General features: G+C 47.5%; 1 protein-coding gene across 1 annotated transcript in view; it reads left to right on the forward strand.

Moving 5' to 3' along the window:
* The window catches only part of LOC307246122 (phytanoyl-CoA hydroxylase-interacting protein-like), a gene marked incomplete at both ends in the record, with an annotated part of 53,969 nt that extends 43,167 nt beyond the window's left edge, over positions 1–10,802 (forward strand). The window contains 4 exons of the mRNA XM_080021932.1: positions 6,750–6,924; positions 7,520–7,637; positions 9,816–9,996; positions 10,428–10,802. Of these exons, the coding sequence (XP_079878058.1) occupies positions 6,750–6,924; positions 7,520–7,637; positions 9,816–9,996; positions 10,428–10,802 (849 nt within the window). The remainder of the gene's footprint in view (positions 1–6,749; positions 6,925–7,519; positions 7,638–9,815; positions 9,997–10,427) is intronic.
* Positions 10,803–17,231: the final 6,429 nt, after the last annotated feature.

Consider the following 17,231-nt stretch of genomic DNA (forward strand, 5'->3'; position numbering starts at 1 on the left):
GAATTGTGTGAACAGAGCAGGTGATAGTCCGAGGAATTCACAACGAGCGGTGGGCGTGACACGTGTTGATGTCATCAACACACCCACTCGCCGATTGCATATTTGGGAATGTCCAATTCCATTAAAACATTCTGGTGATGGAATTTGGAAATAAACCCTAAGTAAAACAAAAAAACAAACAAACGCATTTACCACCAGGGTTCGGGTGAGAGATTTAAAGACAGGCAGAAGTAGTCAAAAACGTAAAATCTTTCGGACCACCTATTGCACTTTTACAAACTTGGCAAGTCAATCGGCGTTTAGGCTGATTAAATCTTCTCTTTTTTCTGCACTTTGCTTATTGGCTGTCGTGCCAAAAAACAAAAAAATAAAAAAATAAAAAAACTTGCCTAGCCTCACACTTTGTCTCTGCAAAAAAATGAACTGTAAAAATGAAGGGCTGATTCATTCGTTGAAAATGTCATGAGGACACCTGAGCATTAAAGGATGAGTTTGCTCCCCCACCCCAACCCTGGCCCCATTAAAATGTACATATGTAAGCACACAGCCCAACCTCGAACTTAACTATTTGTTTAAGGCTTAAACGTTTGCCCAGTAGCGGAGCAAGTGAAAGCCAGGCCCGGGGGTAGTACGCCACACACACACACACACACACACACACACACACACACACACACACACACACACACACACACACACACACACACACACACACACACAATTCCTAGGACCAAGTCGTTAAGCAAATTGGTCGATAATCGAGGAACCGTGTTATTTCACGGTAAGGGGGGGCGGCGATTGCGGACATTAGTGTAGTGAATACTGACAGACTGCGGGAACGAGACAGCAGTGATGCGCATTGAGATGCTTGACGCTGATTGTACGCAGCGGTATTGTATGCGGCATACAATACAGACTGGGCAGAGAGCTGGTCGTAAGTCTGATTAGTCATTAAACAAATAGGTTGTTAAGTGAGGAGTACCTGTACAGTATGAATACAGTCCCATGGATGGTGTACAAGCCAGGTTGAGAAAAGCCCTATGGTGCTTAATAACCCATTAGAGAGTACAGTACTGTACAGTACAGTACAGTAGCTTGACCTTACTGTTTAGTTTTTGGTTGGACCCCAAAGGCGGAGACTGACAATGAAACTGAAGATGGAACAGAATTGGAGAGCAGGAGTGGAGAGCAGGCAGTGGAAGCAGGAAGCCAGCTAGGACAAACGAGAACCACCGCAATGGCTGAGCACATGGAAGCTTGAACACACGCAGGTCAGCGACAAGCGAACTAGACGGAATTATCTGGCACCGTAATGGAGTCATGACCAGGCTTATATGGAGAGTTTGATGATGGGTGGAGTCAGGTGTGCCTGATTGCTGCCTAGGAGGAGCCAGCCATGCCTCCTGCCTCACATATGCCCTACCAAGGGAAAATGAGGGAAAAGAGAGACAGGGGGAGAGAAATTAAACAGACAGTACAAAGCAAAAATAGAATCCTAACATTTGCATCGCTTAACAACACATAAACAATCCTGCATGCTTAGCTGCAGGGCTTACAAGCCTTGTTACATTTTCTCACACAAATTCTTTAATTTACTACCTCACATTTTTTTGCAGTCACAGTACTGTTGTCATGATCTCTGCCTTCTTCTACTTTCCCCTCCCTCTCCTTACCTGTCCCATTAGCCCAACTCTATTCACCTGCGCACACAGCTGTTCCAGATCTGCAATCTAATCATTGCCTCTCTCACCAGTCACCCATTGCCAGATTGTCTTCGATGCTTGCACCAGACTCTCCAGCGTTCTCCGGACTGATTCCCCGCTACCGACTCTGCCTCGCTACGACCACGTATCCTGCCTGCCCCCCCGCCTGTCTTCTGTCTGCACTCCTCGTTATCGAACATGCCTGTCCCCGACGATGTATCTTGCCTGCCCCCTGCCTGTCTTCCGTCCGCTCTACAAATAAAAGACATTACCAAATATCTCTGCCTGTCTTTGTGCTGCAATTGGGTCCTAACCACACCCGTTACAGTACAATCTGGCCAACAATGGACCCAGCACACAACCCCGAGTTGCTGGCACGCCTGGGAAGGGTGGAGTCACAGCTCCAACACCAGGAGGCTGTCCGAGCCTCCACCTCAGCGGACGTTCCGCTAGCAGCGGCTAGCCAGGAGCAAGGGCTCCCCACGCTAGCTGCCCAGGTCCAGCAGCTCGCCATCACTCTTGGTCAGTTAATCCCGCCGCCTGCTTCCCCGGACCCACCTGCACCAGCACCGGCCCAGCCTGGGTACTCCCTGGAGCCCCGGGTGGGGGTTCCAGAACGCTACGCCGGAGACGTAAAGTAATGAACGGACTACAGACGCTGTAGTCCGTTCATTACGAACTGTTCCATCATCTTCGCTCTGCAGCCCCACACCTTCACCTCCGAGGAAGCCAAGGTGGCGTTCACCGTAAATCACCTGACGGGCCGCGCTCGGCTGTGGGGAACGGCCGAGTGGGAACGACGCACACCAGCCTGCTCCTCCTTCCACGCCTTTGCCGCCGAGCTCCGCAAGGTCTTTGGGGTGACATCACGAGGTCCCGATGCTGCTGGTGGTCTCCTGGGTCTCGGTCAAGGGTCCAGCTCCGTGGTCGATTACGCAATCGACTTCGGCACCCAGGCTCGACTGAGTGAGTGGAACCCGGCAGCCCAGATTGACGTGTTCCTGATGGCATTAGCAGAGTACGTGAAGGATGTGCTAGTTTCCCACGGCCTGCCCACCTCTCTCGATGGCATCATTGAGCTTGCTTCCCGTATCGACCGACGCATCCAGGCCCGGCAGCGAGAGAGGCGTCAGAGGCAAGTGGAGCGCCGCCCAGCAACCCGTCTTCCAGGTTCCTCCGGGCCGCCAACCCATGAGTGAGGCCTCTCCCATGCGGGTTGGCCGGTCCAGCCTCACCCCAGAGGAGAAGGAGAGACGCCGGGTGGGGAACCTTTGCCTCTACTGCGGTCTAGCTGGATACTACATTTCCGGGTGTCCGGTAAAGGGGCCGGGCTCGCCAGTGAGGGAGGAGGTCCTGGTGAGCCACACCTCCAAATCCCCCTCCAACCTACGCCCCCTCTGCCAGGCTCGGCTGCTCCTGCCCCAAGGCTCACATTCCCTTGCCATACTTATTGACTCTGGTTCGGATGTTAACATCATCGACGATAACCTAGCACGACAGCTGGGTGTTGGTCGAGTTCTCCTGCGTTCTCCGGTACCTGCCACTGCCCTGGATGGCCCCCTCCTGGGGACAGTCACCCATCAGACAGCGCCCATCCGCTTGCTCCTGTCCGGCAACCACCACGAGACGAAACAGTTCTGTATCCTGCACTCACCTCGTCACCCTTTCCTCCTGGGGTTCCCCTGACTCCGGCGTCACAACCCACACCTCGACTGGACCACAGGGGCTATTCTGGGATGGAGTCCTGCGTGCCATCAGGTCTGCCTGAAGCAAGCCGCCGCACCTCAGCCACCCACCAGCACCAGCTCCGCATCCGACATGTTGGGGGGTCCCCGCCGAGTACCTCGACTTCAGGGAAGTCTTCAGCAAGGCCAAGGCGACATCCCTTCCCCTGCACAGGCCGGACGATATTGCCATCGACCTCCAGCCCGGCTCCACCGCCCCCAGAGGCCGCCTGTACTCCCTGTCCGCCCCGGAGAGAGAGGCCATGGACACCTTTATTAACGATGCCCTGGCGGCGGGCATCATCCGTCCCTCCTCATCCCCGGCGGGGGCGGGCTTCTTCTTCGTGGAGAAGAAGGACAAGTCGCTTCGCCCCTGTATTGACTATCGCAGCCTCAACGACATTACGGTCAAGAACCGCTATCCCCTGCCCCTCATCTCATCAGCCTTCGAACTCCTGGAGGGGGCCACGGTGTTCACCAAGCTCGACCTACGCAACGCCTACCATCTGGTCCGGGTTCGAGAGGGGGACGAATGGAAGACGGCGTTCAACACTCCCTCCCGTCACTACGAATATGTGGTTGCTCCGCGTTGGTGAGACCCTTTGGTCTCACCAACGCCCCCGCCGTCTTCCAGGCCCTGGTCAATGACGTGCTCAGGGACATGCTCAACAAATTCGTCTTTGTGTACCTCGACGACATCCTGATCTTCTCCTGATCCCAACCTGAGCACGTCCACCACGTCCAGACGGTCCTGCAGCGCCTCCTGGAGAACTCACTCTTTGTGAAGGCGGAGAAGTGTGAGTTTCACGTCCCGTCCGTCTCCTTCCTGGGGTCCGTCGTATCGAGGGGGACCATCCAGATGGACTCCACTAAAGTCTCCGCCGTCACCACCTGGCCCGCCCTGGACACCCGCAAACAACTCCAGCGCTTCCTCGGTTTTGCCAACTTCTATCGGAGGTTCATCCGAGGCTACAGCACGGTGGCTGCCCCCCTCACAGCCCTAACTTCCTCCAAGGTGCCGTTTCGGTGGTCCGCCACCGCCAACGACGCCTTCCTGGCCCTGAAGGCACAGTTCACTTCAGCCCCCATTCTGGTAATGCCTGACCCCGAACGTCAGTTCGTGGTTGAAGTGGACGCCTCCGATGTGGGAGTCCGACCAGAAGCTTCATCCTGTTTAACCCCAGCCGAGAGGAACAATGACATCGGGAATAGGGAGCTTCTCGCCGTCAAATTGGCCCTGGAGGAGTGGCGACACTGGCTAGAGGGAACCCAGCTGCCGTTCCTGGTGTGGACTGACCACAAAAACCTGGAGTATATAGAGTTGGGCGCTCTTCCTAACAAGGTTCAATTTCTCCCTCTCCTATCGGCCGGGGTCACGCAATATCAAAGCTGACGCCCTGTCCCGGCAGTTCCAGGAGGAGGAGGAAGACGCTGCTGACCCTGACACCATTCTACCTTCCTCCCGTCTAGTTGCCACACTTACCTGGGAGGTGGAAGAGAAGGTCAGAGCTGCCGCCCAGGACCAACCTAGACCCAGCGCATGTCCGCCTGACCGTCTGTTCGTCCTGCCTGACCTCCGGTCCGAGGTTCTCGACAACTCCCGACTCACCTGCCTCCCAGGGATCCAGCGGACGAAGGAGGTCGTCCAGCATCGCTTCTGGTGGCCCTCCCTGGGTGAGGACGTCCGAGGGTTCGTCAATGCCTGCCCCACCTGGAACCAGCACAAACCCTCTCTTCTTGCTCCTGCTGGTCTCCTACACCCACTGCCAGTTCCTCATCGCCCCTGGTCTCACATCTCCGTGGACTTCGTCACCGGTCTGCCACCGTCTAGCGGCAACACTACCATCCTGACCGTGGTGGACCGGTTTAGCAAGATGGCTCACTTCGTGCCTCAACCGAAGCTTCCGTCGGCCAAGGGCACCGCTGAGCTATTATTGTACCATGTCGTCCGCCTCCATGGCATCCCGCTAGATGTCGTATCCGACCGGGGTCCCCAGTTCGCCTCTGTCTTCTGGAGGGAGTTCTGTGCGCTCCTGGGGGCCACTGTCAGCCTCTCTTTAGGGTACAACCCCCAGTCCAACGGCCAAACGGAGCGGAAGAACCAGGAGATGGAGACGGCCCTTCGCTGCATGACATCACAACACCCGTCGTCCTGGTCCGAGCAGCATTTGTGGGCGGAATATGCCCACAACACCCTGACCAGTTTGGCCACAGGCCTCTCCCCCTTCCAGTGCGCCTACGGCTTCCAACCGCCTCTGTTCCCGGCCCTTGAGAAGGAGGCTTCCTGCCCGTCCGTCCAGGTCTTCATTCCCCGCTGCCGCAGGACCTGGACCCGGGCCCGGGCCGCCCTCCTCCGAGCCCCTGGCCGCAACGCCTCTGCCGCCAACCGTCGGCGCTCCCAGGCCCCGGAGTACCAGCCGTGCCAGAAGTTCTGGCTCTCCACCCGGGACCTCCCCCTTAAGGTGGAATCCAAAAAGCTGGCTCCTCGGTTCATCAGCCCGTTCATGATCGAAAAGGTCGTCAACCCGATGGCAGTGGGGCTCAAGCTCCCCAGGTCCATGCGCGTCCATCCCACCAGGACCTGCGTCCTCCAGCGATGTTTCAGAGGCGGAGGATGTCGACCCTGGGGGTCCCTCCTCCGATGAGGACGCGGCCCATTTAGCGGAGGACGAGGAGATGGACGGGGTCTCCAACTACTCCGATGAGGATCACGTGGCCCATTTAGCTGATGACGTGGAGATGGACGGGGTCTCCGACGAGTACTACTGTCTTTGTGCTGCAATTGGGTCCGCTCATGTTGTTCGCTGAACTTCACTAATTTAAACTAGTTAACAAATTTTCACTGTTGATAAGTGATTGATGCTGACGTAAAGTTCTCTTTTGGAGTTGTTGATAACGAAGGCAAGATGTATTACCCAGCATACTTTTGGAGGCGATTCACTCATGCATCTGCATGTTCTAACTTTAATTGTGAGCCTGCAAATAAAACAACTACTCATACACCTCAACATTTCAAAATTAGTTGATTAATTTAATGGTTTTAAATATATCTCTCAAATTGTACTACCAACCTAACCGTAATTCCTATGTGTTCTAATGCTTTACAGGGATTGTATCAGCGCTCAAGCCAATTCATTAGATACGTTAATACATGTCAAGGGCCTGCCTGACATGTATTAACGGTCGTGTCTTGGGCCCCCGGGAGTCCCGGGGCCCCGGTTTGGCTATAAATAATAACCTATTGATAAACGATAAACAATCATTGAAACCTAAACAATTATAAAAAGCAAGAAAAGCCCACCACAAAGGTGTTGTGTTTCAGGATGTGCCGACGAAGCTGGTGGCCAAAGCGGTGGCCCTGCCCATGACCGTGCGGGGTCACTGGTTCCTCAGTCCGCGGACCAAGTACACAGTCGCCGTGCAGACAGCGGCGAAGCAGCCAGATGGAGAGTACGCCGTTTCCCAGTGGAGTGAGATCATGGAGTTCTGCACCGCAGGTTCCACAGAATCATTCTCTCTTTTCTTTTTTGGGCTTTTGTATTTTTCAAACTTCTTTACAGCACTGTGCGCAAATCCTGCAAAGTTATAATTTTGCCAGTTTTTAACTTGTTGGGAAGAACTGCACTGCAGAAGAGAGCGCACATAAGGTGGTATGGTACACATATTTGGTTATGAGCCTTGAGTGAAGTCAAGCTAATGTGTAATAAACGTGTAATAATCGTGTAATAAACCTGAGATATACCTATAAAATTATGATATACTGCATCAACTGATTTAAGAGTGGAAGTATGCATATAAATTACGTCAGCATACTCGATAACCGATAAATGGTCTGTTTAAACTCCTTTTGCTCCTATCGTAAAAGCCTAATTTAAGATACTCTATAAATCATCATCTCACCAAATTAACTATAGGCATTTATAAGGCTGGACTCCTTTTGCGATCTTTCTCTTTTATTTTATTTTAGTTGAGTTGAAGTTTGGTGATTCCTTTTTAAACACCAAATACCCTTTTGACTTGACCTCACATAAGTGCAAGACCTTTAAGGTTAAACCTGTACATTTATTTGACGCTGGTTGCCTCGTTCCCTAGACTATTCTACGGTCCATCTGAACCAGCTACTGGAGAAAGCAGAAGTTATCGCTGGAAGAATGCTCCCCTTCACTGTCTTCTACAGAAACCAGCAGAGAGAGTACTTTCATCAAGCCAGGTACAAATATGAGATTCTGAGTGTCTGTGTGAGTGTTCTGTTGCCAAAAAATAGTACACAGTACGTGATGCGGTATTCTTACATGAGCTAACATGAGCCGGTGTATTATAGATGGAGTTATTTCTGGTGTGGCAGCAGGAGCCTAAGGACCTTTCTAGAGACAAAATTGGTTAATTTATTTGCAAATAGGAGACTTTCCTTCCAACTTCATTTTCTCTACTTGGCCTTATATACATCTGAAATAAACATTTGTTTTCCCTATCCCAAATGTGTTTCGAGAGTCCTTAGTATACACTTTGAAATGTGGATGCTCTTTCTGCAAATGTTGGTTGCCGCACAAAAAATTAGAACCAGAAATGGCTACACTTGTTCTGTCAGACACGGTCCAGGAAGATGGCTGATCCATTTCACACTTTTCTTCATGGATTCAGTTCAAGTATAAAAAAAATTTTTATTGATTCTTTTGCATTTTTAAGCTTAAACCGTCATTAAATTTGGATGATCATTTAGCTTCAATCGACCGACCTACTGACCAGTTTGGCGTTTGGCAATATTTGTGTAGTTTTTATGGCTCCCTTTACGGGTCAGTATTTTTTGTATATACTGATTATATATACAACAATATATAATAACAATATACACTGATCAGCCACAACATTAAAACCACTGACAGGTGAAGTGAATAACATTGCTCATCTCGTTCCAATGGCACCTGTCAAGGGGTGGGATATATTAGGCAGCAAGTGAACAGCTTACTTGCCGATTTCTTTTATTCATTTAAATGGTGGTTAATAATGCATTTTTCTGTCGTGTGACAAACAGAACGCATATTTATTGTTGCTTTACAGAGAATTACGTTATAAATCTGAAATAGGGTTTTGAAATGCTGTTTAGGCTTTTTATTATAATCTAGTCCAGGTTTGACGACTATAAGTACAGTCGTTTTTTATGTCGACCAGGTCTTAAATGCCCTGTATGTAGAAAAACAGTGAAATCCACCTTTTCTCTGAAACGTTTTTCTTACAAATAAAATAAGTTTTGAAAAATCTGAAATAGGGTTTTATGTGCTGTTTGATACCGCTGCAATAATTCAAACCATTTATCATGTGTTTATATTGATGTTCAGCCACTATGACACTATGTTAATGAAAGTTCTGAGGTTTTTAAATGTTCCTCAAACTCTGAGGTTTTTTAACTCACCATAAAGTCAGAAGCTGTCATTCGTCTCGCTTTCAGCTCATTAAAAATACAAATAAAAAACCTTTTCTACTTAATGGTTAGAGTTGACTCAATAAGGGTTTTTTTTGTCTAAAATACATTTTTGATTTTTCACAGAATTATTTTTAACATTAAAAGAAAATTGGTGGATTCCCTGCAGTACCTCTGCGGACCCCTAGGGGTCTTGGACCCCCGGTTAAAGACCACTGGCATTGATTATATTAAGTGACGCTTAAAGACTGCTTTCTAGTTGCCGCAGCTGTAGCGTTGTTTAGTGCACGCGCCATAAAAGTCTTTGCAGTGCTCGCAAAAGTGCAGCATGGCGATTTGGCAAGAGCGCAAGGTGGAGGGCGCATACCTGTCAATTTTTGGAATTCTGCACCTTGCGCTTCAGGTGATTCAAGAAGGACGTGTCCAAATGAAGGTTGTGCGAAGAGCTCCGCAGGTACAATCTTTACAATCCATCCATGACCACAAAATAACCAGATGGCGTTGAATTCATGGAAGGAGATAGCGCCGTCTCTGTCCAAAGATTTTGACTATTTTAATACCTCAGGACTTCTTCGTAATATTTATACCGATGTTTGCACAAAGTCAAGACGATAGTTTAGAAAAACCTGCACTGACTACAAACAGACACTTTCTAGTTCCATTTTACTGATCTTTTCTAGTTATTCAGATCCTTCCCTCGGGACTTCTTTGTAGTGTTTACAATAGTTCCCCCCCTGTCTTTCTGGAGAATATGACCACAGCATCTTCATGGCAACACATCAACTATAAATGCTCGTGCCCTCTGGTAGTGAGCGCGCCATGAGCTTCACATCTCGCTTGTGGGGATTATAAACCAGGCTAAATCTATCCATCCATCCCTTAATGTTTGACTCCTGACCTATTTCGTCTCTGCATGATTGCACATCTGCATGCATGGTGTGTAATAACCCTGGCATATGTTGTGAGCAGCCCCTCTTATCGCTCCAGGGATGCGCAGTGCAACAGAATGCTTCCATCGGTCAAAGACGACAGCGGAAGCCATGGCTCTCCCATCAGCAGCAAGCTGGAGGGAATCTTCTTCAGCTGCAACACAGAGTTTAACACAGGCAAGCCTCCACTGGACTCTCCCTACGGGCCACTTCGCTTCCAGGTACAGCGAAACATTTTAATGGTTCAAAGCTTCTATTCTGCTTGAATCGTGACTTAATGACTAAGGACAAATGTGGATCCTCAGGCCAGACCAGATGAAAACTATTGGAACTACTGGTCCACGGCGATTCTTTCTGATGTGCTCAGATGAATAAGAAAGCTTATGGATAGAATTAAAGGGCTATTTGCTGATATGAACTTCAACAAAAGCAAAATATTTCATGTAGATGTTGCGTACAGAATTTGTGAGGAACGCTGGTTCGATCCCCAGCTCCTCCTGGCAGGATGTTGAAGTGTCCTTGAGCAAGATACTGAATATCTCAAAGTGTAGTCCGTCTTGGTTTCAAATTGATCACGGTACTTGCAGTAAAAGTAATGTTCTCTTTTTGTTGTACAGCTTGTTACATAATTTTCTCTTGGAATGCTTCACAGGTCCAAGCCACGGTCCTTTTCAACCAAAACACCAACGTCTACTTTGGCGACTTCTACTGCATGTACACTGCATACCACTACGTCATCCTGGTCCTGGCTCCGGAGGGCTCCAAGGGTGACTTCTTCTGCAAAGGACGCCTACCGGCTCTGGACAGATCCAACAACGGCTTCCTGACCTGTGTTGAGGAGGAAGGCGGCACGCTGTCCTTCCGCCACGCACAGGACGTCATTTTGGAAGTCATCTACACAGAGCCTGTGGACTTGTCACTGGGAGTGGTCGCCCCGATCAGTGGACACCAACTCATGAGCCTGTCGACCGTCAACGCCAAGAAAGACCCCAGCTGTAAGATTTGCAACATTAGCGTCGGACGCTAGCCGAGTTGTTTCAGTCACGTGACAAGCTAGCAGCCTTCAAGTAAACATCATGAATACCATCTACCTGTTAGCTATTTGCTAAAGTGCAGGATAATGTTTGATGGTTAGGGCCCTGGTGGCAAAATTTTGCTTGCCGGTTAACAACTAACGATGACCCAAGTTCATCACCGCCGTCAGTTCAGCGCAGTACCAATTGGTCTTTTACAGAATTTTATCATTTACGTGATTAACCTATTTCGATGCCAAATAGTATACCAGTGTAAGGTAGTATAACTTTGTGACTTTCTTAAAATCCCTGTAGCAAATCCTTAACTCTTACCAACTGCCCTGTGACCGTGAATGAAATGCTGAAGGAACAGGTGTGCACCTGACAGAATTGGGAAAATATTTAGTTCAAAACGAGCTATACAGTACGTTGGGCGAAATTTTTTCACATGCGATACGTGACCACCAACCCAAGCACAATCCTTGTTTTCCCCATGTGTTTTCATCCTAAAAGTAGATTTAAATGTATTGTGCATATACTCTTATTTTTCTAATCTGAGGGCCAGCAGGATTGCTTGCTTGATGAATCTTTGGGGTTTTAGGTCAAGGAAATGTGTCAGACATGGTCTGTGGGTTAGCCACTTGGTTATTTCAACAAAATGAGCGCCCCAGTGTTTTAAAGACGTAGCTAGATTACATTTTTTCAGTTAGGTTCCGCCACCCACTTACTGTTGCAAGCCGCAAATATTTTGACTGACTGTTAATACAATATATTTTCTGCCAAAGGTGAACTACTAATATGACTGATAAAGCTGCTAATTCAGTTTTCTTTAATCATCATTAGGGCTGGGTATCATCTGGACATTTTCTAATAGAGAATCCAATGCAATATCTTGACTTCGACACATCTTTAAAGTATCCAGAATTGAACTTTTTTTAAATATTGGAAATACTGTTGGAATAAACTTCTAAAGTATCTTACCAAGGCCACAGAATGTCTCGGTCCTCAATAATATGAATGCAATTCAGTCGAGATCAAAGAAGTATCAACTGTGATACCCAGCCCTAGTTGAATTTGTATGTATTCCGTTTTTCATGCAGTATGTGGTATATTACACACCGACATTTTTAACACCGATGGATGAATTCATTGATTTGCAATACCCTCAATACAGCACTTTGGGGAAATATCGATTAATCGTGAAATGCATTTTACTACAGCAGAACCAAATTTATCTGAATGCCAAAGGAATGACAGATGTTTGGGACACTGGTATATGGGGTCGGGGCGTGATGCAAGACTCAGAATCTATTTTTTCGTGATGAACAAATCATTCGAAATGACTTTCGATTTGCGAACGAAAAGAGCCGAGAGCGACAAATCACGTATGCGCTCAAGCTACGTGCCCAACAAGCTCCAGGCAAATCATTGACTCACACACTGAAAATTATGAGAATGAAATGAAGGTTGAAAGAGGTCAAGGCATTTGGCATAAATGTATCTAGAATGGGACTGATTTACACCAAAATAAATAATTTTCACTGAATTAAACAATTCTTGTGAGAATTCCATTCACAACTTAAAAGTGAATCAACTCCTCTGAACAAATATTTTTACTGAGTCTGAGAATCGTTGGTAAATGATAAATACAATTGAATAACCCAAATAAACAAGCTAATAAAATCACTTGTGAGTCTGGTTATTTCATTTAATGCCCACAATAAATATCTTACAGAAAAACTACTGGAAATTGCAGCTTGGTCTTTTTTTTTTGCCTCGAGCAGCAGTCTTTCCCCAAACTATGGTACACTTGCCACTAGTGACACAATGGCCTTCTGGTGGTACATTTTATATTAAAAAAATATATATAAAAATAAATTCAAAATATGATTACAAATCGAATAGCGAATACTATTATATATGAATTCTGGAAATTATATATAAATATATAATTTAATTGAAATAACTCATATGCAAATTCGAAAATCAAACAAACTGAGACTACTAATATTATACTCATGTTTTATATTATTATTAATATAATAATTAATAATTAATATATTTATATATATTAAGATATAATATATATAATATTTCAAATATTATAATATATTTATATTATTATCTAATATTTTGGATGCCTTCATTACTATGTGGTGATGACCATTTCACTACCATCCTCTTAAAAGATTTTTTTTTCATTTTCAAGTCATGGACTGTGCAGTGTTCATGTCATTTTTTTAATATTTTTTTACCTGTGCTGTCAGCATGCTCGGCACAGAGTATTTGTATGCCATTGCATCCAGGACAGAGTTAGTCTGCAAGTGGAGTTCAAGTTCTCAACCTGCAATACAACTCTTTATTAATTCTTTAATCATCAACAACTGCTGCAATAACTCTGTCCTGTGGACGACCTGTAGAATGACAAGAGCACAGTTTTTGGTTATAGGGAACCACCACCAACCCCCCTCTTTGGAGAACTATCATGTTTGGGTCTATAAACAACTGATCACTACTCCAAGAGGGTGAGAATCACCACGGTGAGACAAATAAACATAGAAACAAACAACATTTACACAAAAACATGAACATTGGAAAATAACATGTACTGAAAAACAGCGAATTAGGTCCAGGAAAACTGGAACTACAGCTGGTCACGTGGCCTCTTCCTGTCATTATTATGGCAGTAAATGAGGGCGGAAAGGAGAGGAATGCAACCAGGAGGTTGCTGGGGTGCACCTGAGGCAGGTGTGGTGGTGTGTGTGTGTGTGTGTGTGTGTGTGTGTGTGTGTGTGTGTGTGTGTGTGTGTGTGTGTGTGTGTGTGTGTGTGTGTGTGTGTGTGTGTGTGTGTGTGAGATGTCCACCGGTGAGTGTACATGACTTATCCCCATTGGTACTGGTGTAGAAGGTTGGTAATATGTTGCGGCACCTCCAAGCAACGGAAGGGGCCCCGAAGCCCCCCCAAACTCCGCAGCCCCGTGGACACCCTACAGCCGCAGAAAAGCCCCAGGTACCTTGCCCTGTGGCCACAGAAGACCCCGGGGCCCCCAGAGAAGCCAGAGGGCCGTGGAGCAACCCAACCCCACGGACTGCAGACCCGGATCCCGGCCCCACGGCGACATACCGGCACCTCGCCTGAGCCGCCCGCCCCACGGGTGAGCCGGCAGGACCCCCATGCCACCCACGCCACGCACAAGGGGGTGGCCCGCCCCACCGCAGCCGACCAGACACCCCGCCCGGCATGAATGCCAAGTGCCCATACACGTAGCAGCGTGTGCCCAGTGTCGGGCACCTCAATGTTATACCCCCCCGCCCCCGGCGATGCTGGCAGGTCACCAGGTATACAGGCTCTCCACCACCCCCAGCACCTGGAGCACCCGCCTCAGAGAAGCCGCGCCAACTGCCGCCCCCCACACCCCAACCCACCATACAATAGAAAGCAGTCCCCCAGGGGCCCCGGAAGGCACCCAGCGGCACTCTCCGCACCCTCAATGTGTGTTGGTGGTAATTGCAGTTAAAATTGCGGGGTTGGGGGTGTGAGCCCTTCAGGCAAGTCAAACCCGATTCACTTGCACCCCTCCTGTCCCGCAGACCCTGGTCCGATGGAGTGTTGTTCGGAGTAGGATTGGTGTCCTAGTGTATGTGTTCTAAGCTTATTAAAATTTTGGGACGGACAAGAAGCACGCTTGGGCAGGAGCGTGACAGGCAAGATGGCAGTTGCCTGCCGCATCCCCACCCACATAGCCTGCACCCCGCCCATCCCACAAGCCCTCGGTCAATTGTGTGGTGTATGTACTGAGTATGAGTTTTGGCACTGGGAGAGATAGGCGAGTTGCGAACGGATCGATCCAGGGGCACAGCAGGCCGGGGAGCAACCACGCAGAACCCCTCCCCCCGGACCCAAACGCACCTCAGTGCGCCCACCTCCCGTACCTGGTGACAGCCAACCTACAGCGACCAGCCAAGGGCACAGAGCATCCGCCATGCGCCTCCGCCATGTCGGGCAGCTCCGCGCCCCCATCAGGCCCCTGGTCAGCCCCCAGCCGCCGAGCATGCAGACTATAGAACAGAGGGCGGCAGATGGCACCCCCACCCACAGCCCGACCGCCCAGCGACGAGCTCCCCGCGCACCGAGAGTGTCAGAGAGCAGGTACCCCGGCAGCCCGGTGTGATGACAGAAGACCGCCCCCCACAAAGGAGGCCACATGGTGAGCCCCGCGCCTAGCACAGCCAGCCAGGTTCAATACTCAGGTTGACAGGACCAGACGGAACGCCTAACCAGCCCCGGCACGATGCCCCCCCCACGGGACTCAGAAGGACACACAGGCCCAGCCACCCGCCCGCGGGACGTGCGACCCCTGCAGCGCACCACCCCACTGACCATGGGGCCCGAGTCTCATGTCATTTTTTTCTAACACGTACTAAAATGTTGTTCAGAATAAATATCACAGAGAAACTGGTCGAAAAGCAAAAAATATTTATTTGGAACTTTAGTCTGTATAGAAAATAAGTCAGGCAAACAGGTGTTGCACAATGCAAGATTTTTTTTTTGTAATATCACAATGTGGGACCATTAAATTGTGTCATTTAATTTCCCCGAGAAACACGAACCAAAAAACATCAACACAAACGAGACATGCACCAAAAGCAAACATCTGGAAAACTACAACACAACCTTTTTTTCAGGGCTCAGTCCACACTGAATCACACACCGCATACTTACTTTTTGCTTATTTTTCCTTAAATATTCCTCTGAGAGATATGCAAACATTTCTGCTTTTACAGGGGTGTTAGAGACACCAAATTGCCAAGGAAGTAAGGTGCAGTGGAGGGTATTAGAGTATACTCACTGACTGTCCCAATGTAATAAAAAGTATATCCCCCCTCCTCAGTGATCCACAACTCTTCATGCCTCGCGCACTATCACATAAGTCCCAGCCCTGTGTCGTCTCGAAGAACACTTTGGCAGTAAAAGCTTCAGCTGTTGCCTCATTTGGACCTCACTATCTGATTACCTTTTTAGGTTCAGTAAAGTTTTTTAGCACAGATCTTTATTGTAGTCAACACCTTAGAACGGGACAGTTTTGCATATAATGCCAATCTGGTATTGCACGTTAAATCGAAGAAGTTTTGTTACTTTGCCTTTATAGTTTTCATCACTGATAGTCCTGTTAGTAGCACGTTTATTCGTCTGATAAGATCCGAATCCTATAGCATCCTAAGCGTAGCCGTTTCAATTATTGGGTGGTGATCTCGTCCTGTGTTTCCACCCCTGGGTTTATTTGTAGGGAAAAACGCCAGCACAACACATCACTTTTGTTGTCATCTCACAAAAAAACAAAACAAAAGGAGGGAGCCACAGGGACCATTCGGTAAAGTGTGGGAATAGACAAACAAGGCCAGTTTAGTAACGTGTTTCTGACCCTGGTAATAACAAAAGAAAGTATGGACAAAGGTATTTTACCAGCGACATATCAAACGAATAGCCACCACATTAGTTCAGAGCCGTGCAAATGGTCTACACTACTTAAATCACACATCAACAAATGTCAAACTGATAACAGATGTACTTGCTTGGATACATGTTGTGGTTGCATACACACACAGCAGGTCTGAATATACACATTTGCATATGAATCCAAAAGAAAATATTAAGTCCTTTTGCAAAATATGAAGTACCTTTGTTCCAACATAAAGTGCTATGCATCATGTATATATACAAAAGAGAAATGTTTTAAATTGAATGAATGCTCCATGTTGGTCGCTTCTTATAAAGGGGTTAGGGTTGCAATAGTTCATTCCATCTACGGTATGTCCCGTACAGATTCTATTAATGGCCTCCTTTAAAAGTTAGCTTGACGTTTCCTCAACTTTGTTGATATGTTCTTTGTAATTATCCTGATTATTTGATTATACAAATACTGGAAGATAACTAAGACCACACTAGCTCTTATTTTTTCTTGAGAGACATTAAAGCCTTAAAAAACAACTTTGACTACATTGCTTAGAGAAAAAAAGTCAATTCTTGGGATTTTCCATTAAAAAACAAATAATTCTTTATTGACTGAGCAATAATTGAGAAACAGCGCCCTCTAAGCTCACCCCTGTTTAAGTTTTTTTAAAGTTCTAAATTTTGATCTTATTGTTTAAAGTCTTTCAAGTCAAATTTTCTCACCCCATTGGCACATAACTTTCACGTCATATTATTTTGTGGTATTTTTGTGATTTTCTTTTCCAGCGAAAACACATGCATGTTTATTTGCTATGTTATGAAAGGAAACTATTAACAGAGCGCTGTTTTCCTCTACCCCAAATCAAGAATCAAGAAGTGATCAATATTAAAGTGCATTTAAAGTACAAGTCGATTGGTCTACAAATCTATGTTATATGGCAGACAAGGCTGTTTTTAAAGGCCACCTCAAATCTTTTTGGTAGTTTTCGA

Source organism: Zeus faber, assembly GCF_960531495.2.
Source record: "Zeus faber genome assembly, chromosome: 20".
Classification (NCBI taxonomy): Eukaryota; Metazoa; Chordata; class Actinopteri; order Zeiformes; family Zeidae; genus Zeus; species Zeus faber.